The sequence below is a fragment of the Heterodontus francisci genome, unplaced genomic scaffold (genome assembly GCF_036365525.1).
Source record: "Heterodontus francisci isolate sHetFra1 unplaced genomic scaffold, sHetFra1.hap1 HAP1_SCAFFOLD_43, whole genome shotgun sequence".
In the NCBI taxonomy this organism is placed as follows: Eukaryota; Metazoa; Chordata; class Chondrichthyes; order Heterodontiformes; family Heterodontidae; genus Heterodontus; species Heterodontus francisci.
In genome coordinates, this window is record NW_027141852.1 from 17,521,896 (window position 1) to 17,545,378 (window position 23,483).

Consider the following 23,483-nt stretch of genomic DNA (forward strand, 5'->3'; position numbering starts at 1 on the left):
ATCTAATTTGTGTCTCAGCTTACAATATCTTTCAGCACCTTTGAAACTTTCACTGTAATGAATGTTGGACTTGTTTGCGACTTGTATCTCAGGGTACACCATGGGGATGTTTCAACATCCTTTATAATCAATGGGTGTGAGCTTTGGGTATGGTATTTAATTTAAATCTCAGGGTACATCATTAGGTTAGATTCTGTGCCAATCAATCAGTCTTCTTCTTCTTTGGCCTCGTTGTCTCGAGAGACAATGGGTAATTGCCCAGAGGCAGTCAGTGGTTTGTGAAGCAGCTCCTGGAGTGGCTAGAAAGGCCAATTCTCGAGTGACAAACTCTTCCACAGGCACTGCAGATAAAATTGGTTGTCGGGGCTGTTACACAGTTGGCTCTCTCCTTGTGCTTCTGTCTTTTTTCCTGCCATCTGCTAAATCTCTTCGACTCGCCACTCTTTAGCCCCGCTTTTATGGCTGCCCGCCAGCTCTGGCAATCTCTGGCAACTGACTCCCATGACTTGTGGTCAATGTCACAGGACTGCATGTCGCGTTTGCACATGTCCTTAAAGCGGAGACATGGATGGCCGGTGGGTCTGATACCAGTGACGAGTTCCCTGCACAATGCGAGATGGGGATCCTGTCATCTTCCATGTGGCTCACATGGCCAAGCCATCTCAAGCGCCGCTGGCTCAGTAGGGTGTATATGCTGGGGAATGCTGACCGTCACGAGGACTTCTGCATTGGAGATACAGTCCTGCCACCTGATGCCAAGGATTCTACGGTGGCAGCAAATATGGAATGAGTTGAGATGTCAGTCTTGGCTGACGGACGTTGTCTAGCCTTGCTGCTGCAGAGCAAGGTACTGAGGACACAGGCTTGATAAACTTGGACTTTTGTGTTCTGTGTCAGTGCATCATTTTCCCACACCCTCTTGGCCAGTCTGGATATAGCAGCAGATGCCTTTCCCATGCGCTTGTTGATTTCTGCATCGAGAGATAGGTTACTAGTGATAGTTGAGCCTAGGTAGGTGAACTCTTGAACCACTTCCAGAGTGTGGTGGCCGATATTGATGGTATCAATAACAAACAGTAACGTGTACCAATTCTATCTGATATTTAATTGCTAGCTAAGTCTGCATTATACTTAGATTGACACATTGCATTTCAATCTGCTAGTGGGTGTGATTTTGACCTGGGATTGATGTATCTGACTGTCAGTGGGACTGAATTGGGTGAAATGGAAACAACTTCTTTCTCTCCTGCTTTGTTTGATTTTTGGATTGAAAATGTGTCTCTGGAACTTGGGATCCACGTGGGCCTGACTACTTCTGCAGTCTGAGACTAGTGAATTGATGAACCATCTGTACCTCTGTACTCTGAGTGATAATGTACCTACTGTGTGTGAGAGGAGCTGGCTGCACTGTTCCTTGTGCCTCGAGTGCAGCAACCATCACATTCATCATGATTCCGTCAAGTATTTGCCTGTATGAAGAAAAAATATATCTTATAACTCAGGAACAGGTGAGGTGCAAAATATCAGAGATGTGAATTTACTTTCTTAATTAATAATTATTAAGAACACACACAATTGAAAACCCATGTCAGTATCTGCCTCCACTGAAGTACTGAAGCTCCCAGCTCCTGCATCACAAGTGTTCTGGGCAGATCCATCCAGACAAAACACTGCACTGGGATCGTCCCAACTGCTCTATGCTCTACACAATATTTCCAGCCATCCTGCATCATTTGCATAAATAAAGAAAAATAAAGCCTGATATGTATATTGCTCAATTCATTTCTCCCCATACACTTGCTCACTTGTTCCACCTCCCCTTACGTGCATCAATACTATTCACCTCAATCCCTCCATGTGATAGAAAATTCCAGATTCTATCCATTCACTGCGTAAATACAATTTTCATGAATTCCTCATTGGCTTTAGGAATGATGATTTTATATTTTTGGCTCTTGTTTCAGACACCACCACAAGTGGAAACATGTCTCCGTGTATTCCATAAAAGCCCTTCACTATTTCCTCACTTTTTTCATTTGTTATGTGACGTGAATGTTACTTGACACTTATCAGCCTCAGCCTGGATGTTGTCCAGGTCTTGCTGCATCTGGGTTCGGGCTGCTTCAGTATCTGAGGAGTCATGAATGGTGCTGAACATTGCACAATCATCAGTGAACATCCCCACTTTCAGCCTTGTGATGGAGGGAAGGTCATTGATGAAGCAGCTGAAGATGGTTGGGCCCAGAACATGAGCCTGAGGAATTCCAGCTGTAATGTCCTGAGACTGAGATGATTGACCTGAACAACCACAGCCATCTTCCTTTGTGCTAGGTATGACTCCAACCAGCAGAGAGTTTTGCCCAATTCCCATTTACTCCAGTTTTGCTTGGGCTCCTTGATGCCATACATGGTCAATAGCTGCCTTGATATCAAGGGCAGTCACTCTCACCTCACAAGGCAATGTTTCTTTAACTCTAAAATAAAAGCAAAATTCTGCAGATGCTGCAAATCTGAAATTAAAAAAAACAAAATTGCTGGAAATACTTAGCAGTTCAGGCAGCATATGTGGAGAGAGAAACAGAATTAACATTTCACGTCTGTGTCCTTTCATCTTACAATATGTTTTATGTCCTGGTATGTAATGGTCAAGTTCATTCAGTTTGCAGTAATGGAATTAATACTGTGTCTTCCGCTCTGACCATTTGTGAGATTTGTGGAGTGATGTGTAACATGGAGCTCAGTCTGCAGTCTGGGTACATTATTGGGATAAATTCTGTACTTTACAATCAGGTTCTGTTTGTCTGCTGTATCTGACATTGAATTTGTAGTTCAGGCTGCACTCTTGTGAGAGTGACACAGTGCCTTGCAATCTGATAGTGGGTGTGATTTTGGACTGGGATTGATGTATCTCCTGGTCAGTTGGGGTGAAATGGAGACAACTTCAGTCTTTCCTGCTCTGAGTGACTGTTGGATTGAATAAATGTTTCTGGAACTTGGGATCAGTGCCGGTCTGACTACTTCTGCTGGCGGTAATTGTGGAATTGATGTCTCTGCTCTCTGTGAGTGATACTGTACTTACTGTGTGTGAGGAGCTGGCTGCACTTCCTCTTGTGTCGAGGAATCACTGCATTTATTCTGCTTCCTTCATGTATTTGCCTATGGATAGAAAAAAGTATTTATTATAATTCAGGAAGAGATGTGGTAGAAGATACAAAAGTGACCAAAACAATTTTTCAATTAATAATCATTGTGAACAATCACAAAGGAAACCCAGCAATGCAAACAGAGTCAGTGTCTGATTCCACTGCAGTCCTGCAGCCCCCAGCTACTGCATACCAGGGGCTTTGGCCATTTTACAACAATTAAATGACATCCAGAAACAATCCACTGGGACATGAATGGGACTGACCGACGGAACAGGAACTTTTACACAGGTCAGATTTCCAGTTCCCGCTCCCATGGTCTAACCGTTCAAGCGAAACCAAACAGCCGCTGTTTAAAATGTGTCCTTCACACTTCTCACCTGGTGCCGATAATAGATTATCTTTGTGCAACTCCCCACATCCTGACTGTCCGCATCTGTTTCCACACTTCACTGTCCAATAACAAGAAACTGTGGGATGAGGCTGGATCGCTCTCTTTGCGCTGGCACGGACATGATGGGCCGAATGGCCTCATTCTGCGCCGGAAATTTTCCATGTTTCTGTTTGCTGAATTGTTGCAGAAATCTGCGCCTGCGCTCCCCTCCCCCAGCACTGCCTGTGAGCGGAAGAAGATGGTTGAAAACAGCCGCGAATGGAGAGATCCCAGTCCCGGGGGAAGGGAGCAAACAGCAGCCTCCTTCCAGCAGCACATCGCTTTGGGAGCGTGTCCGCAGATAGACTCAGAGATCAGCATCGAGTCCGGGGCAAGTTCAGGCGGAGGCGGGGGCTGTTTGTAAGAGGTGGAATGGAGCAGTAACTGGTCCCGGAACATGGAGTGAGTGGGGGAAGGGAGAGGCCATTTTCGGGCTGTGTGTGGACAGGGAAAGGAGACGGAATGGGAAGAACCTGTTACTGCAGTGCAGTCAAACAATGATAATATTTGTATGGCTGGGCTTCCTTTGTGGGCGTTCATTATTATTTGAGAGATTAAATTCTTTAAAATCCTGTATGTTCTACCTTCCCTGTATTTCAGTTATAAACATATTTTTGTTCAAACAGGCAAATAATTGAATGAACCGGAATAAATGTGATGTTTCCTCCACCCAAGTTACAAGGAAGAGTGTCACCAGCTCCTTCTCATACAGTCCGTACATTATCACTCACAGAGCGCAGACGCACAGACAGGTCATCAGTTCCACAGTCTCAGACAGCAGAAATAGATCCAGAGACACATTTTCAATCCCTCAATCAAACAGAGCAGGAGAGACAGACGTTGTTTCCATGTCACCCCAACTCATAAATCCCAGTCCAAATTCTCACCGACTATCAAATTATCACTGTGCCAATCCCACGATCGTGCAACCTCAGCTACAAATTATGGTTCCCGTTTCAAAGTTACAGAATTAACCTCAATAATGGAGGCATTATGTGTGTTTATGGGCGGCACAGTGGTTATCACCGCAGCCTCACAGTTCCAGCGACCCCCGGGTTCAGTTCTGGGTACTGCCTGTGTGGAGTTTGCGAGTTCTCCCTGTGTCTGCGTGGGTTTCCGCCGGCTGCTCCGGTTTCCTCCCACCTCCAAAGACTTGCAGGTTGATAGATTAATTGGCCATTGTAAATTGCCCCCAGTGTAGGTAGGTGGTAGGAGAATGGTGGGGATGTGGTAGAGAATATGGGATTAATGTAGGATTAGGATAAATGGGTGGTTGTTGGTTGGCACAGACTCAGTGGGCCGAAGGGCCTGTTTCAATGCTGTATCTCTAAATAATATAAAAATATACTCTGAGATTCAAGTTAAATACCAGCCCAACACGTTCTGAGTTTATGAGTAATAATTGCCATAATGTGTCCAGACATATACATTAAAACTCATCTGGATTATGAAAATAAAAGTTACAATATAAATTTGATTTGTGTAGTCTGAGCTATAAATAACATACCAGTCCTAAAACCTCATACTGTGTCAGTTGGAAGATACTGTACAATTCCAGACTGAGTTCATTTTACATGCAAGTCCAAGATTCTCCCTCAGACTGAATGGCACTGATCAAATTGATTCGTACAGCCTGAGTTACACTTGCACACCAATCCTGTATCAGATTGAAGGATACATTATTTTTCACTATTGTGTTTACAGTGACAGATATTTAATATCAGGTAAAACCTCAAACATACTGTCTGCTTAAAACCTATCACATCTGTGGCCTGTTGCATTGCTGACATTTTATGTAGAATGAATCCAGACTTGCAAACAGTCCCAGGGACGGAAGGTTATATCATGATTCCCACACTCACACAGAGTACCAGATACTGACAGATACAGAGTGATTCTGATACACATGCTCAGTGCCAGATGCTGAAAGGTATAGGTTGATTGCTGCACTCACTCACAGTATCGCAGCCCGAGTCATCTAAAGCAATCTAACACACAAATAGTAGCACTGAGAGATTGAGAAAGAGTCCAAAACTCACATAGAGTACCAGGCACTGACAGATACAAACTGAAAACTACACGCACATGGATATAGGATTGGCTAACTCACAGAAAACAGAGTGGGGATAAATGGGGCATTTTCAGATTGGCAAACTGTAACTAATGGAGTGCCACAGGTACAGTGCTGGGGCCTCTTCTATTTATGATCTATATTAATAACTTGCATGAAGGGACTGAGTGTACTGTTGCCAAATTTATGGATGGTACAAAGATAGGTAGGAAAGCAAGTTGTGAGGAGGACACAATGTGTCTGCAAAGAGATATAGATAGGTTAAGTCAGTGGGCAAACGTTTGGCAGATGGAGTATAATATGGGAAAATGTGAGATTGTCTACTTAGGCAGGTAGAATAGAAAAACAGAATATTATTTACACAGTGACAGACTGCAGAATGCTGCTGTACCAAGGAATCTGGGTGTCCAGGTACATGAATTACAAAAAAGTTAGCATGAAGGTATAGCAAGTAATTAGGAAGGCAAATGGAATGTTGGTATTTTTAGCAAAGGGAATGGAGTATCAAAGTAAGGAAGTTTTGCTATAACTTTACAGGACATTAGTGACATCCCAACTCCACACAGTTTTGGTCTCCTTACTTAAGGAGGGATATACTTGCATTGGAATCAGTTCAGAGAAGGTTCACTAGGCTAATTCCTGGGATGTTGGATTGTCATATGAGAAAAAGTTGAGCAAGTTGGGCCTATACTCACTGGAGTTTAGAACATTGAGAGTTGATCTTCTGGAAACCTACAAGATTCTCAGTTGCTGGCCGGGGAGATGCTGAGAAGATATTTCTACTTGTGGGGAAAAGTAGAATTAGGGACCACAGTTTCAAGATAAGTGGTCTCCCATTCAAGAAGGAGATGAGGAGGATTTTCTTCTCTCAGAGGGTTGTTCATCTTTGGAATTCTGTTCCCCAGAGGACTGTGGAGGCTGGGTCATTGAATATATTCAAGGCTGTGACAGACAGATTTTTGATCTACAAGGGAGTCAATGGTTCTGGGTGCAGGCAGGAAAGTGGAATTTAGGCCACAATCAGAACAGCTATGATCTTATTGAATGGCGGAGCAGGCTCGATGGGCCAAATGGTCTTCCCCTGCTCCTATTTTGTATCTTCTTATCTTCTTGCACACACACATTCAACCAGTGTGTGGTGGACCGAGAATGAATCCCACTTTCATCCACAATTGCAGTGACTGAAAGGTATAGAATTAATCCCACAGATGCACGCAGTACCACTGACAGGTGCAGAATGAATCCCATGCTCACACACAGCAACAGGGATTGAAAAATACATGTGATTCCCACCCTCACAGAACAATATCAGACTGAGTTATAGAATGATTTCCACATTCACATAGTGCACCACTGACGGCTAAATAATTCATCCCACAATCGCACACATTACAGAGGCTGACAGATACAGAATCTATCTCACACTTTCACAAATTGAGTGACAGGTACAGAATGAATCCCAAATTCATAAACTGTCCGAGAGAATAACAGATACAGTACCAATGACAATTCAGAATTAATCCCAAATTTACACATGAAATTCGAGATGGACCGATACAAAATTAATTCCACATTCACACTCCGCGAGAGACTGATAGTTACAAAGTGGATCCAGAACTTGCAGACAGTGCCTGAGACTGACAATTACAGAATGAATTAAACACTCTCATACAGTACCAGAGATGACTGAAATGGAATTGATAACACACACATATGTGATACCAGCGATGGAGCATACAGAATGAATCACATTCTGGAACAGAGATAGAGTTATACAGTATGAATCTCACACTCATGTACAGTACAACAGATTAACAGGTAAAATATCAACCTCAAACACACATACATTACCAAGGGTCAGTTCAGAATGACTAACAAACTCAATTAATGTGTTAGAGGCTGAAAGATACAGATGAATACAAAGCTCAAACACAAGATACAGCCTGAAAGCCACACTCAAACACAGTACTGGAGACCAACAGATACAGAATGAATCCCACACTCGCACATAATTCCAGAGACTGACAGATGCAGAATGGATGTCACACTCAAACTTCTTCTTAGGCAGTCCCTTGGGAACAAGGATGACTTTCTTCCACTACAGGGTTGTGTGTCCTTAAGTAACTGAATAGTCCAATTCTTGATCCACACACTCGGCTACAGGTGGGGCAGATGGTGTTTGGTGAGGTGGATGAATGGGATACTTGAATTTCCAAATACTCCTTCCACTGTTTGCGTTTGGTTGCTACCTGGGCATGCCGACGTTGTTCAAACTGGCTGGCACCTTCACGGTTGCTTCTTCACCATTTTGGGTGGTCTCAGGTAAGAGATGCCCACGAATCAGTGGAGATGTTACTTATTTTTCAGGGAGTCTTTAAGGAAATTCTTGTAACGTTTCCTCTGCCCTCCTGGTAGTCTCTTGCCCTGACGGACCTCAGAGTAAAAAGCTTGATTTGGAAGTCTGGTGTCAGGCATGCGGATAATGTGGCCCACCCAACATAACTGACTAGCCATGAACAGTGTCTCGATACTGGGGTTGTTGGCCTGAGAGAGGACACTGATATTGGAAGCGCCTGTCCTGCCACTGAATTTGCAGGATCTTGCGGAAGCACCGCTGGTGATATCTCTCCGGGGTTTTGAGATGTCTGCTGAACAGTGTTGATGTTTCCGACACATACAGGAGGGCAGGTAACACTGCAGCCATGTCAACCATGAGTTTGTGTCTGATTTGAGGTCTTTGTCATCAAACATTCTTTTCCTCAGGCAACTCAAGGCTGTGCTGACACACTGGAGGTGATGCTGAGTGACATTTTTAGTTTAGTTTAGAGATACAGCACTGAAACAGGCCCTTCCGCCCACTGAGTCTGTGCCGACCATCAACCACCCATCCATACTAATCCTACACTAATTCCATATTCCTACCACATCCCCACCTGTCCCTATATTTCCCTACCACATACCTATACTAGGGGCAATTTTTAACGGCCAATTTACCTATCAACCTGCAAGTCTTTGGCATGTGGGAGGAAACCCACGCAGACACAGGGAGAACTTGCAAACTCCACACAGGCAGTACCCAGAATTGAACCCTGGTCCCTGGAACTGTGAGGCTGCGGTGCTAACCACTGCACCACTGTGCCGCCCTATATGCCGCTGTGCCGTCTTATGTGAAAAGGTTGAGCAGGTTGGGCCACTGCGCCGCTACTGTGCCATCTTATGTGAAAAGGTTGAGCAGGTTGGGCCAAAACTCACTGGAGTTTAGAAGATTGAGAGGTGATCTTTTTGAAACCTATAAGATTCTCAGTTGCTGGACAGGTAGATGCTGAGAGGATGTTTCTCCTTGTGGGGAATGTAGAATTAAGGGCCACAGTTTCAAGATAAGTGGTCTCCCATTCAAGAAGGAGATGAGGAGGAATTTCTTCTCTCAGAGGGTTGTTCATCTTTGGAATTCTGCTCTCCAGAGGATTGTGGAGGCTGGGTCATTTAATATATTCAAGGCTGTGATAGATAGATTTTTGACCTACAAGGGAGTCAATGGTCATGGGCGCAGGCAGGAAAGTGGAATTAAGGCCACAATCAGAACAGCTATGATCTTACTGAATGGCGCAGCAGGCTCGATGGGCCAAATGGCCTTCTCCTGTTCCTATTGTGTCTCTTATTATCTTCTTACACACACACACTCAACCAGTGTGTGGCGGATCTAGAATTAATCCCACTTTCGTACAAAATACCAGAGACTGAAAGGTACAGAATTAATCCCACAGCTATATACAGTGCCAACGACAGGGACAGAATGAATCCCATGCTCACATACAGCATCAGGAATTGAAAGATACATGTGATTCCCACCCTCACAGAACAATATCAGACTGAGTTACAGAATGAATTCCACATTCACATAGAGCACCACTGACTGCTAATTAATTCATCCCACAATCACACACACTACCGGAGGCTGGCAGATACAGAATGTATCGTTCACTTTCACAAAGTACTAGTGAGTGACAGGTACAGAATGAATCCCAAATTCACAAACTGTACTTGAGAATGGCAGATCCAGTGCCAATGACCAATTCAGAAAGAATTCCAAATTTACACATGACACTAGAGATGGAGAGATACAAAATCAATTCCACATCCACACTCTGCGAGAGAGTGATCGTTACAAAATGGATCCAGAACGTGCAGACAGTGCCAGAGACTGATCGTTACAGAATGAAATAAACACTCACATACAGTACCAGAAATAACAGAAATGGAATTGATACCACACACATATGTGATACCAGTGATGGAGCATACAGAATGAATCACACACACATAACAGGAACAGAGATAGAGTTATACAGAATGAATCTCACACTCATGTGCAGTACAACAGATTAACAGGTAAACCAACAACCTCAAACACACATACATTACCAAGGGTCAGTTCAGAATAACTGCAAAACTCAAATAATGTGTTCGAGGCTAAAAGATACAGATGAATACAAAACTCACACACAAGATACCAATAGATACAGCCTGAAAACTGCACTCAAACACAGTACCAGATACCGACAGATAATGAATGAATCCCACACTCATACTCAATACCAGAGACTGACAGATGCAGAATGGATGTCACACTAAACTTCTTCTTAGGCAATCCCTCGGTAAGGAGGATGACTTCCTTCCACTCCAGGGTTGTGGGTTCTTAGGTAACTGAATAGTCCAATTCTGGATCCAGACACTCGGCCACAGGTGGGGCAGATGGTGCTTGGTGAGTTGGGATAATGGGATTCTCCAATTTCCAAGTACTCCTTCCACTGTTTGCATTTGGTTGCTTACTGGGCATGTCGACGAATTTTGAACTGGCTGGCACCTTCGCGGATGCTTCTTCTCCATTTTGGGTGGTCTCAGGCAAGAGATGCCCATGAATCAGTGCAGATGTCACGTTTTTTCAGGGAGTGTTGAAAGGAAATTCTTGTAACGTTTGCTCTGCCCTCCTAGTAGCCTCTTGCCCTGACGGAGCTCAGAGTAGAAAGCTTGTTTTGGGACTCTGGTGTCGGGCATGCGGATAATGTAGCCTGCCCAACATAACTGACTCACCATGACCAGTGTCTGGTTACTGAGGATGTTGGCCTGAGAGAGGACACTGATATTGGAGCGCCTGTCCTGCAACTGAATTTGCAGGATCTTGCGGAGGCACCACTGGTGATATCTCTCCAGGGTTTTGGGATGTCTGCTGTACAGTATCTATGTTTCTGACACATACAGGAGGGCAGGTAACACTGCAGCCATGTCAACCAAGAGCTTGGTGTCTGATTTGAGGTCTTTGTCATCAAACATTCTTTTCCTCAGATGACTGAAATCTGCCCTGACACACTGGAGGTGATGCTGAGTGTCATTGTCGATATCTGTCCTTGGTGACAGGAGGCCCCCAAGGTATGAACAGTGATCCACATTGTCCAGTGGTTCGCCGTGGATCTTGATAGTCGGGGGGCAGTGTCAGGGAGCAGGTTGGTAGAGGACCTTTGTCTTCTGGAGGTTTAGCTTAAGGCCAATTATTTCATATGCCTCTGTGAATGCATCGATAAGGGTTTGAAGCTTGGCCTCTGAGGGTGTGCATATGCCAGCGTCATCAGCATACTGCAGCTCGATGACAGAGGTTGGAATAGCCTTGCATCTGGACTGGAGGCAACATATGTTAAATCGTTTCCCAGCAGGTCTTGCAGCATCTGTGGAAAGAGAAGCAGAGTTAACGTTTCAGGTCAGTGACCCTTCTTCGGAACTGGCAAATATTAGAAATGTCAAAGGTTATAAGCAAGTAAGTCGGGGGTGGGGCAAGAGATAACAAAGGAGAAGGAGTAGATTGGACAAGGCCACATAGCTGACCAAGAGGTCATGGAGCAAAGGCAAACAATATGATAATGGTGTGTTGAAAGACGAAGCATTAGTACAGATAGGGTGTTAACGAACTGACGATTGAACAGCAGCAAGTACAAACATGAAAAAAACAGTGGGTAAGCAAACTGAACAAACTACAATGAAATGAAATGAACAAAAGAAAGAAAATTGTAAAATATGTAAAAAAGAAAAAAGAACTAAAAATAAAAGTAAAATGACGGGCCCCCGTCCTTGACTACATTCCAATGCATGGTACCCACCGTGCTGTCAGCACAATTCCTGACTGACAGAGACTGAAAAGGCAAACTGACAGCTAAAAATCCATAAGGCCGCTTGCGTATATGGAATTCCCGCCGAAATTCTAAAATACGGCAGAGAAGCACTCTTGACACAAATACATGGTCTCATTTCTCTCATCTGGAAGGAAGAGAGCATGACAGGGGATCTCTGAGATGCCGTAATTGTGATCATCTTCAAAAAAAGGTGACAAGACAGACTGTGTTAACTACAGAGGGGTATCCCTGCTGTCCACCACAGGGAAGGTCATCACAAGAGTCCTTCTCAACTGCCTCCTCCCCGTGGCTGAAGACGTCCTACTGGAATCACAATGTGGATTCTGTCCATCAACAGACACAGTGAACATAATCTTCACAGCAAGACAACTTCAAGAAAATGTAGGGAGCAGCAGCAACCTTTATAAATGGCCTTCTCTGTCCTGACAAAGGCCTTCGACTCGACCAACTGGGAGGGATTATGGAACGTCCTCCTCAAATTTGGCTGCCTGGAGAAATTCGTCACCATCCTCCGATGACTGCATGAGGACATGCAAGCTGTAATCCTTCCCAACAGCCCTACCACTGAACCAATGCTAATATAAACTGGGCTCAAGCAAGGCTGTGTCACCACACCAATGCTCTTTTCTATCATCCTCGCCACAACACTCCACCTCATCTCCTCACACTCACATTACCAGAGACTGAGAGACAGAATGGATGTCAAACTCACACACAGTACCAGAGTCTGAGAGATACAGAATGAATCCATACAGCACCAGACACTGAGAGCTACCGAATGACAGAACACTCTCAAACACAAAAGAAGAGAGTAAAATAATTGAATTAACTGCACACTCACCGACAATAGCAGAGACACAAGGACACATAAGTGTCCTCCCAACAACAGCCAGGACATTTCCAGGGAGGTTTACACGGGCAGCGGCTCTTTCAATATAAACTGGGTTTGGAGAGAGTCTTTATGAAACATACTTCCTGATTGCAGGTAGGGTGTTTGTGATTGGTTGCAAATCTTTAATCTGATTGGATGGGGAAAGACACCAATTAGAGAATTACAATATAAAACCTTTGTGACATCACTTCCAATCACCCAATCACAATCTTTACTTTCCCCCATCCGTCAATAGCATAGAGCTGTGGGATTGTCTATTTAATCCGCACTCGGAAGGGGTTTGGTTTATTTCTGTGTCTGAAATTGGAACTGAAGATGGTTGAGGAGAAGAAGAAAGCTCGACACAAACATCAGTAGCGCAGTCTCAATCAACGGGTGGGAATCTGAAAGTTTCCCGATCAAATCTGGAGTCAGACAGGGCTGTCCTCTGTCCCCGGTCTAGTTTGTTTGCTGTATTGAACACTTTGCTGAGTCGATGAGGAAGGATGCGAGCATAAGAGGGGTGACAATCCCAGGCAGCGGAGGCACTCAGGTCAAAACCTCCCTGTACATGGATGACGTCGCCGTTTTCTGCTCGGATCCGCTGTCCGTGCGCAGACTAATGAGCATCTGCGACCAGTTCGAACTGGCCTCGGGAGCCAAAGTTAACCACGGCAAGAGCGAGGCCATGTTCTTTGGCAACTGGGCTGACCGATCCTTTGTCCCCTTCACCGTCAGGTCAGATTACCAGAAGGTGCTGGGGATATGGTTCGGAAGGGCCGGGGCGTGCACCAAAACATGGGAGGAGCGAGTAGCCAAGGTACGACAAACGTTGGGCATGTGGGGGCAGCGATCTCTCTCCATTGTGGGTAAGAACCTGGTCATCAGGTGCGAGGCGCTCACGTTGTTGCTCTACATGGCGCAGGTCTGGCCTATACCCCACTCCTGCGCCGTGGCAGTCACCCGAGCCATTTTCCGCTTCGTCTGGGGATCTAAAATGGACCGGGTCCGGAGGGACACGATGTTCAAATCTCTGGACAAGGGCGGGAAAAATGTACCCAACGTGGCCCTCATCCTGATGACCACCTTCGTGTGCGGCTGCATCAAGCTGTGTGTAGATCCCCAGTACGCAAACTCCAAGTGTCACTACGTGCTGAGGTTCTATCTGTCCCCGGTGTTGCGAAGGATGGGCCTGGTCACATTGCCGCGGAACGCACCATGCAGTTGGGCGGCGCCGTACCACCTATCCTTCGTGGAGCAGTTTCTGCGGAAAAACACCTTTGACCACCGGTCCATCAGGCAGTGGTCTGCACGGAATGTCCTCAAGGCCCTACGGGAAAAGGAAACGGTGGATCCTGTCGGATGGTTCCCCGAGCAGACCGTCAAAGTCATTTGGCGGAATGCCTCATCACCAGAACTTTCAAACAAGCACCAAGACGTAGCTTGGCTGGTGGTGAGAAGGGCCCTCCCCGTCAGATCCTTCATGCACACCCGAAGTCTCGCCCCCTCCGCACAGTGCCCCCGCGTTGGCTGTGGTGGGGAAGAGACGGTCGCCCACCTCCTCCTGGAATGTGCCTTTGCAAAGCAGGTGTGGAAAGAGATGCAGTGGTTTTTGTCAAGGTTCATCCCAAGCACCTCTGTAACACAGGAGTCTGTGCTCTGCGGGCTGTTCCCAGGGACGCACACCGAGACAAACATCATCTGCTGCTGGAGGACTATCAATTCGGTGAAAGACGCCCTTTGGTCTGCCCGAAACTTGCTGGTCTTCCAGCGCAAAGAGTTGTCCACCACCGAATGTTGCAGACTGGCACATTCCAAGGTCCAGGACGACGTGCTGAGGGACGCACTGAAGCTTGGGGCAGCCGCAGCAAAGGCTCAATGGGGAAAGACCACAGTGTAAGGTTCCCCCACCAAGCTGGACTGAGGAGCTGGATCAATGGGAAACCCCTCGAACTGTATCGTTAATATTCTCAATTGCTGTAAATGTAAAACTGTAATTGACATGACAATTGTGAAACGGAAGGGTTGGGAAGAAACTCATGACAGTATTGAAGGAAACTGATCTCCCTTGCAATGTTTGTATTTTTTGGTGCTGTTTGGAAACTGTAATTTTGACAGATTTTTATGAATAAAGTATATTTTGGAAAAAAGAAAGAAGAAAGCAGCTCCTAAGAAGGGCGCCAAGAAAACCTTAAGTGAACCATCAGCAAAGGGCGGCAAGAGGCGGAGAAAGTCGAGGAAGGAGAGTTACTCCATCTACATCTACAAAGTGATGAAGCAGGTTCACCCCGACACTGGCATCTCCTCCAAGGCCATGAGCATCATGAACTCGTTTGTGAACGATATTTTCGGGCGCATCGCGGGTGAGGCTTCCCGCCTGGCCCATTACAACAAGAGCAGAACCATCAGCTCCCGGGAGACCCAGACCGCCGTGCGCCTGCTGCTGCCCGGGGAGCTGGCCAAGCACGCCCTGTCGGAAGGGACAAAGGCGGTGACCAAGTACACCAGCTCCAAGTAAAACTGCACAATGGACTGAAAAACATCCCAAACACAACGGCTCTTTTAAGAGCCACCCACAATCTCTCTGAAAAAGCTACAACTTCATCTCTATGGTATCGATTTGTTTTGTTTCTTATATATGAAAAGTCTGGAACTTTCTAATTGCCTTTGTGATCTCTGTTTTATCCCAGGTATATTTGGGTGATTCACTTTCACTGTCTGTGAGATCTTTGTGTCTCTACTTAATGATGCCGTGTAAATTAATTACTGACCACTGACCGCAAGTGCGCTTTGATTTCAGACGCGTTCATATTCGGCCCCTTTCCTGTATTCCGCTAATAAAAGCTGACAGATCAGTTCTCAGTCACTTGTTTCCCTTGTTCAAGCTTGGCCTCAATAATTAATAAGTACATTATCTGGAAACCCCGCTGTTGTAGGAAACCTCAGTCTCACATTTCAACTCCTGACAATAAAACACTTTCTCTCCGCTTTTGTCTCCCACAAATAGGTTCAATCTAGAATCAGTGATTCGGTATCTTGACAAAGATTGACCTGAAATGTATCCGTTTGCAGAATGCTGTGAAAGAGACTTTCTGCCGCCGCTTCCAGACTGTTTCAAAAAGGACGGAGAATAAACCCGAATAGATACCAGATTGGAAAAGTGTATCTGGAACTTGTGACAATGTGTGGAATAATACAAGAGAAAGAGTTTAAAATCTTTGCTGTAAAAGATCTTTGCTGACAAATATCATTGAAATGTTCTGATCATGTTCATAAGATGAATTAAAGCAAATTTCTCCTTTGTCAAAACCGTTGTTTCCGGCACTGATATTGGCGGTTTTTTTAAAATTGAGTAATCAGTAATAATCGACCAATCGGAGGCAATAGCTTCCTGTGTTTCTGTTTATTATCGGGGTTTGGTTTAAACTGACTGGGCGTCGGGTTCCAGCCAATTACTGCTCAGGGCGGTTCCTCACAGAGTTTAAAAAGGCGGATGTGCAGCAGATTCAGTATTAACAGTCTGTGTGTCTCAGATTGTGCAGAATCCGTTGAGAAAATGGCCCGGACAAAGCAGACAGCGCGTAAATCGACCGGAGGGAAAGCTCCTCGCAAACAGCTGGCTACCAAAGCGGCCCGGAAGAGCGCTCCAGCCACGGGTGGAGTAAAGAAGCCTCATCGCTACAGACCCGGCAGTGTGGCTCTGAGGGAGATCCGCCGCTACCAGAAATCCACTGAGCTCCTCATCCGCAAACTGCCCTTCCAGCGCCTGGTCAGAGAGATCGCTCAGGAATTCAAGACAGACCTGCGCTTCCAGAGCTCGGCCGTCATGGCCCTGCAGGAGGCCAGCGAGGCTTACCTGGTGGGGCTATTTGAGGACACCAACCTGTGCGCCATCCACGCCAAGCGAGTCACCATCATGCCCAAAGATATCCAGCTGGCCCGCCGCATCCGCGGGGAACGCGCCGAAAACCCGGCTTCAGTAACAAGTGTAACAAGGGCTCTTTTCAGAGCCACCAAATCAGCAAAGGAAAGAGCTTCCATCTCTGTTCATCATCAAACACATTAGATTGGAGGGGCGTCACATGGTTTCTGTTTTGTCACATCACTTTCCCGAAAGGCCTGTCGGACTGAGAGCTGATCTGGAATTTAGAAAGCAGCATTACCGGAGACTCATTGCTGTTCAGCACAATCTCAACCCTGCTCCTGGGATCCGTTAGCTGACATTTGGGGAAAAGAAATGGATCCCAGTTTTATTTGGAAGGCATTAATGGAGCCAGCTCCGTTCACATGAGGGTTATTTACAAACATTACCCAATGAGTTCGCTAATAGTTGAATCCCTTGGAGATCGGTACACAGGACATGTAAGGCAGCTCGGTCACACTGACTCGAACCGCCAGTTCCCCGGGGTTGCAAACCCTGACACTGCGGGGAGAGAATCCCCGACTCTCCCGCCGCCGGGGGAGTAGACAGCTTTGTGTCCGGAGAATAGGGAGGGCCGGGGGGGAAGGCACATATTAAAGCGCTGCAATGGACTCAGCTCCCGTGTGTGAGCAACTCTCAGATTCCGTCCTCTGGGAACAGTGCGGTCTGAACAGATCAGGTTAGGAGAGAAACATACAGCCCGAGAATGGCCTCTTCCTGCATTTACTCTGCTCCGGGAGCAAATTCTCATTGAGAAGCCGGAGAGAGAGAAAAAACAGAATTCAAACTGTCTGCATGCGAAACAGGTCAATCCACTGTTACAATAACTCCATCTCTGATTCCCTCCTGACAGTAACCAGCCCTTTCACAGAGACTGTGGGTGGCTCTGAAAAGAGCCTTTGGTTTATTAGATGATATTTTGGCCGCTTTACTTTTTCTGGGAGCTCTGAGCACTGGTTTTCTTGGGCAGCAGCACGGCCTGGATATTAGGCAGCACCCCACCCTGAGCGATGGTCACTCCTCCCAGCAGCTTGTTGAGCTCTTCGTCGTTGCAGACGGCCAGCTGCAGGTGTCTGGGGATGATGCGGCTCTTCTTGTTGTCCCGGGCCGCGTTCCCGGCCAGCTCGAGGATTTCAGCGGTCAGATACTCGAGCACAGCAGCCAGATAGACCGGGGCTCCGGCACCCACACGCTCAGCATAGTTACCCTTTCTCAGGAGTCTGTGAACACGGCCCACTGGGAACTGCAGTCCAGCCCGGGAGGAGCGAGGCTTGGCCTTGGCCCGAGCTTTCCCGCTGGTCTTTCCTCTTCCTTTTTTTTTATTTCCATAATATACTTTATTCATAAAAATGTGTAAAAATTACATTGCCAAACAGTTTCCAAAGAGCACGAAAAAATACAAACATTGCAAAAGAGATCAGTTTCTTTCAATAATGTCATGAGTTTCTTCCCAACCCTTCCGTTTCACAATTGTCATGTCAATTACAGTTTTACATTTACAGCAATTGAGAATATTAACGATACAGTTCGAGGGGCTTCCCATGGTTCCAGCCCCTCAGTCCAGCTTGGTGGGGGAACCTTACACTGTGGTCTTTCCCCATTGAGCCTTTGCTGCGGCTGCCCCAAGCTTTAGGTCGTCCCTCAGCACGTAGTCCTGGACCTTGGAATGTGCCAGTCTGCAACATTCGGTGGTGGACAACTCTTTGCGCTGGAAGACCAGCAAGTTTCGGGCAGACCAAAGGGCGTCTTTCACCGAATTGATAGTCCTCCAGCAACAGTTGATGTTTGTCTCAGTGTGCGTCCCTGGGAACAGCCCGTAGAGCACAGACTCCTGTGTTACAGAGCTGCTTGGGATGAACCTTGACAAAAACCACTGCATCTCTTTCCACACCTGCTTTGCAAAGGCACATTCCAGGAGGAGGTGGGCGACCGTCTCTTCCCCACCACAGCCAACGCGGGGGCACTGTGCGGAGGGGGCGAGACTTCGGGTGTGCATGAAGGATCTGACGGGGAGGGCCCTTCTCACCACCAGCCAAGCTACGTCTTGGTGCTTGTTTGAAAGTTCTGGTGATGAGGCATTCCGCCAAATGACTTTGACGGTCTGCTCGGGGAACCATCCGACAGGATCCACCGTTTCCTTTTCCCGTAGGGCCTTGAGGACATTCCGTGCAGACCACTGCCTGATGGACCGGTGGTCAAAGGTGTTTTTCCGCAGAAACTGCTCCACGAAGGATAGGTGGTACGGCGCCGCCCAACTGCATGGTGCGTTCCGCGGCAATGTGACCAGGCCCATCCTTCGCAACACCGGGGACAGATAGAACCTCAGCACGTAGTGACACTTGGAGTTTGCGTACTGGGGATCTACACATAGCTTGATGCAGCCGCACACGAAGGTGGTCATCAGGATGAGGGCCACGTTGGGTACATTTTTCCCGCCCATGTCCAGAGATTTGAACATCGTGTCTCTCTGGACCCGGTCCATTTTAGATCCCCAGACGAAGCGGAAAATGGCTCGGGTGACTGCCACGGCGCAGGAGTGGGGTATGGGCCAGACCTGCGCCATGTAGAGCAACAACGTGAGCGCCTCGCACCTGATGACCAGGTTCTTACCCACAATGGAGAGAGATCGCTGCCCCCACATGCCCAACTTTTGTCGTACCTTGGCTACTCGCTCCTCCCATGCTTTGGTGCACGCCCCGGCCCTTCCGAACCATATCCCCAGCACCTTCAGGTAATCTGACCTGACGGTGAAGGGGACAAAGGATCGGTCAGCCCAGTTCCCAAGGAACATGGCCTCGCTCTTGCCGTGGTTAACTTTGGCTCCCGAGGCCAGTTCGAACTGGTCGCAGATGCTCATCAGTCTGCACATGGACAGCGGATCCGAGCAGAAGACGGCGACGTCATCCATGTACAGGGAGGTTTTGACCTGAGTGCCTCCGCTGCCTGGGATTGTCACCCCTCTTATGCTCGCATCCTTCCTAATGGACTCAGCAAAGGGTTCAATACAGCAAACAAACAAGACCGGGGACAGAGGACAGCCCTGTCTGACTCCAGATTTGATCGGGAAACTTTCAGATTCCCACCCGTTGATTCACACTGCGCTACTGATGTTTGTGTAGAGCAGTTGGATCCAATTGCAGATTCCCTCCCCAAACCCCATTTTGGAAAGCACGTCCATCATGTAGGTTTGCGATATCAACAATCTCACAAATACCTTGACGAAGAATGGTTATTTTCCGCAGCATTTACTGTACTTATAGACTGAGATCTCATCTCATTGGTCGGTACTTAATTCACCTCATTTGCCTATATTCTTCACCAATCAGGACACTGACAAACGGAAGAGGGCGGGATTTACCCACCACACTACCAGAAGCAGAGAATTTGTCAATTTCACAAAGCCCGCCAATTTCATTCTCGGAAAAGAGCGGATTAAAATAAATGTCATCCTTAGTCAAAGATTTCAAATCCCTTCTCTTTTTTTTGTTTTATTCAATTCTTTCCGTCACCAATCACAAGCGCGGTTTAAAAATGTTGTGTAAATTGTGGTTCATTCTACAATCGTTTACAAACTGTTCCAGTTGGGAATAAATCCCTGTTCATAGCATTTCCCTGAAGGAAAACACTCAGTTTAGTCTTCAATCAGAGCCCAGTGTCCTCTGAAAAGAGGAAGCCGGATCTGCTCAATCTGCTCTGTTCCTGTTCCGGCGAGTTGCTGTGAATAAAACGATGAATCAGTTCACATTTCAGGAATAGAGTGAAGGGACTAAGGTCTGACCTTTACAGCTAAAAACAGCTGTTCATGCAGTCATTGAGGAGCTGTGCAATAATAACAGCTTTTAGCAAAAAAGCGAAGGCGATGAGCGGATTATGTGTCCGTGTACAGTTTATGGGACAGAAGACACAGGTACAGCAGTGGGAACGTTATTATGTTATACATTGTTTTAAAATAATTTAATAGAGATGTTCGGATGCAGCTTTTTCAGAGAGATTGTGGGTGGCTCTTAAAAGAGCCGTTGTGTTTGATCTGTTTTTCAGTCCATTGTGCAGTTTTACTTGGAGCTGGTGTACTTGGTCACCGCCTTTGTCCCTTCCGACACGGCGTGCTTGGCCAGCTCCCCGGGCAGCAGCAGGCGCACGGCGGTCTGGATCTCCCGGTAGCTGATGGTGCTGCACTTGTTGTGATGGGCCAGGCGGGAAGCCTCACCCGCGATGCGCTCGAAAATATCGTTCACAAACGAGTTCATGATGCTCATGGCCTTGGAGGTGATGCCGGTGTCGGGGTGAACCTGCTCCATCACTTTGTAGATGTAGATGGAGTAACTCTCCTTCCTCGACTTTCTCCGCTTCTTGCCGCCCTTTGCTGACGGTTTATTTAAGGCTTTCTTGGCGCCCTTCTTCGGAGCTGCTTTCTTCTTTTCAGGCATCTTCAGATTCAATTTCAGACACAGAAATAAACCAAACCCCTTCCGAGTGCGGATTAAATAGACAATCCCACAGCTCTATGCTAATGAGGGATGGGGGGAAAGTAAAGATTGTGATTGGGTGATTGGGAGTGATGTCATAAAGGTTTTTTAACTGTAATTCTCTAATTGGTGTTTTTCCTCATCCAATCAGAATAAACATTTGCAACCAATCACAAACACCCTTCCTGCAATCAGGAAGGATATTTCACGAAGATCCTCCGGCCCCAGTTGATATTGAAAGAGCCGCTCCCTGTGTACAGCTCCCTGGAAATGTCCTGGCTGTTGGTGGGAGGACACTTATTGATGATTCTCTGTCGTTGTGTCTCTGCTATTGCATGTGAATGTGCAATTAATTCCACTGCTTTTAGTCTGTGGTACTGTGTTTGCACATGTTATGTAATTCGGTAGCTCTCGGTCTCTGGTGCTGTATGGATTCCTTATCTATCTGTCAGACTCTGGTACTGTGTTTGAGTATGACATCCATTCAGTATCTGTCAGTCTCTGGGATGGTACGTGAATTTGGGACTGACTCTGAATCTGTCAGTGGTTCTGTATGTGTGGAATTCAAGCTATCTGTGTCAGCATCTCACAATATGTAGGAGTTCACGATTTATTTGTCAGTCTCTGGTAATTTTGGCAGTTGCTGAATCTGCCAGTGGTACTGTAGGAGTGTTTGTGATTGATTTTGTATGTGTCAGTCTTTGCTACTACATCGGAGTGTGGGATTAATTTTGTATCTCTCATCCTCTGGTAGTGTGTGAGATTGTGGGATGAATTGATCAGCAGTCAGTGGTGCTCTATGTGAATGTGGAAATCATTCTGTAACTCCGTCTCATATTGTCATGTGCGAGTGGGAATCACATGTATCTTTTAATACCTAGTGGTGTGTGTGAGCATGGGATTCATCCTGTACTTGTCGGTGGTACTGTATGCATCTGTGGGATTGATTCTGTACCTTTCAGTCACTGGTATTGTGTATGAAAGTGAGATGAATTCTGGATCTGCCACACACTGGTTGTGTGTGTGTGTGTACACGTGTGTGTAAGAATATAATAAGATAAGAAATAGGAGCAGAAATAGACCATTTGACCCATCAAGCCTGCTCTGCCATTCGATAAGATCATGGCTCTTCTGATTGTGACCTTAATTTCACCTTCCTGCCTGCGCCCATAACCATTGATTCCCAACCATTGATTCCCATGTAGATCAAAAATTTGTCGAACAGAGCCTTGATTCAATAACTCAGCCTCCACAGTCCTCTGGGGAACAGAATTCCAAAGATGAACAACCCTCTGAGAGAAGAAATTCCTCTTCATCTCCTTCTTGAATGGAAGACCACTTAGCTTGAAACTCTCGCCCCTCCATTCCCCCACAAGGAGAAACATCCTCTCAGCATCTACCTGTCCAGCCCACTGAGAATCTTATAGGTTTCAATAAGATCACCTCTCAATCTTCTAACTACAGTGGGTATAGGCCCAACCTGCTCAACATTGTCTCATAAGGCAATCCTTCATCACAGAAATCAGCCGAGTGAACCTTATTTGAGTTGATTCCAATGCAAGTATATCCCTCCTTAAGTAAGGAGACCAAAACTGTATGGAGTCCTTTAGTTGGGTTGACACTAATGCCCTAGACAGTTATAGTAAAACTTCCCTACTTTTATACTCCATTCCCCTTGCTAAAAATGCCAACATTCCATTTTCCTTCCTAATTACTTGCTATACCTTCATGCTAACTTTTTGTAATTCATGTACCTGGCACCCAGATCCCTTGGTACAGCAGCATTCTGCAGTCTCTCTCTATGTAAGTAATATTCTTTTTTTCTATTCTTCCTGCCAAATTAGACAACCTCACATTTTCCCACATTATACTCCAGCTGCCAAACTTTTGCCCATTGACTTAACCTATCTATATCTCTTTGCAGACACTTTATCCTCTTCATAACTTTCTTTCCTATCGATCTTTGTCACATCCATAAATTTGGCAACAATACACTTGATCGCTTCATGTAAGTTATTAATATAGACCATACATAGTTGAGGCACCAGCACTGATCACTGTGGCACTCCATTAGTTAGATTGCGAAAATGAAAATGCCCAATTTATCCCCACTCTCTGTTTCCTGTGAGTTAGCTCATCCTAGATCCATGTGTGTATAGTCTTCAGTTTGTATCTGTCAGCATCGAGTGCTCCATGTGAGTTTTGGACTCTTTCTCAATCTCTCAGTGCTACTATTTGTGTGTTAGATTGCTTTAGATGACTCAGGCTGAGGAATTGTGAGTGAGTGCAGTCATCAACCGATGCCTTTCAGCACCTGGCACAAGGGCATGTGTTTCAGCATCACTCTCCATCTGGCAGTGTCTGGTACTCTGTATGAGTATGGGATTCATTATAT

The 23,483-nt window shown here is 46.2% G+C and overlaps 3 protein-coding genes across 3 annotated transcripts; 2 read left to right on the forward strand and 1 right to left on the reverse strand.

Annotated features, from left to right (window-relative positions):
- The first annotated feature begins 796 nt into the window (after positions 1–796).
- On the forward strand, positions 797–15,218 carry LOC137364985 (histone H2B-like). Its single transcript, XM_068027857.1, has 2 exons — positions 797–847; positions 14,874–15,218. Exons 1-2 carry the CDS (start codon positions 797–799, stop codon positions 15,216–15,218), a joined length of 396 nt encoding a protein of 131 aa, XP_067883958.1.
- A 1,002-nt stretch (positions 15,219–16,220) lies between these two features.
- On the forward strand, positions 16,221–19,807 carry LOC137364986 (histone H3-like). Its single transcript, XM_068027858.1, has 2 exons — positions 16,221–16,688; positions 19,742–19,807. Exons 1-2 carry the CDS (start codon positions 16,257–16,259, stop codon positions 19,805–19,807), a joined length of 498 nt encoding a protein of 165 aa, XP_067883959.1. The 5' UTR covers positions 16,221–16,256.
- Positions 19,808–20,674: 867 nt separating this feature from the next.
- LOC137364957 (histone H2B 1/2-like) lies at positions 20,675–21,049 on the reverse strand. Its single transcript, XM_068027827.1, has one exon. The coding sequence runs from the start codon at positions 21,047–21,049 to the stop codon at positions 20,675–20,677; it is 375 nt and encodes a 124-aa protein (XP_067883928.1).
- Between the last annotated feature and the right edge of the window lie 2,434 nt (positions 21,050–23,483).

Coding starts and splice junctions, on each gene's coding strand:
- LOC137364985 (XM_068027857.1), top strand. CDS start 797: ATGTCAGTCTTGGCTGACGGACGTTGTCTAGCCTTGCTGCTGCAGAGC. Junction 848..14,873: donor CCTTGCTGCTGCAGAGCAAG/GTACTGAGGACA, acceptor GCAGCTCCTAAG/AAGGGCGCCAAGAAAACCTT.
- LOC137364957 (XM_068027827.1), bottom strand. CDS start 21,049: ATGCCTGAAAAGAAGAAAGCAGCTCCGAAGAAGGGCGCCAAGAAAGCC.
- LOC137364986 (XM_068027858.1), top strand. CDS start 16,257: ATGGCCCGGACAAAGCAGACAGCGCGTAAATCGACCGGAGGGAAAGCT. Junction 16,689..19,741: donor ACCCGGCTTCAGTAACAAGT/GTAACAAGGGCT, acceptor ATGTTTGTGTAG/AGCAGTTGGATCCAATTGCA.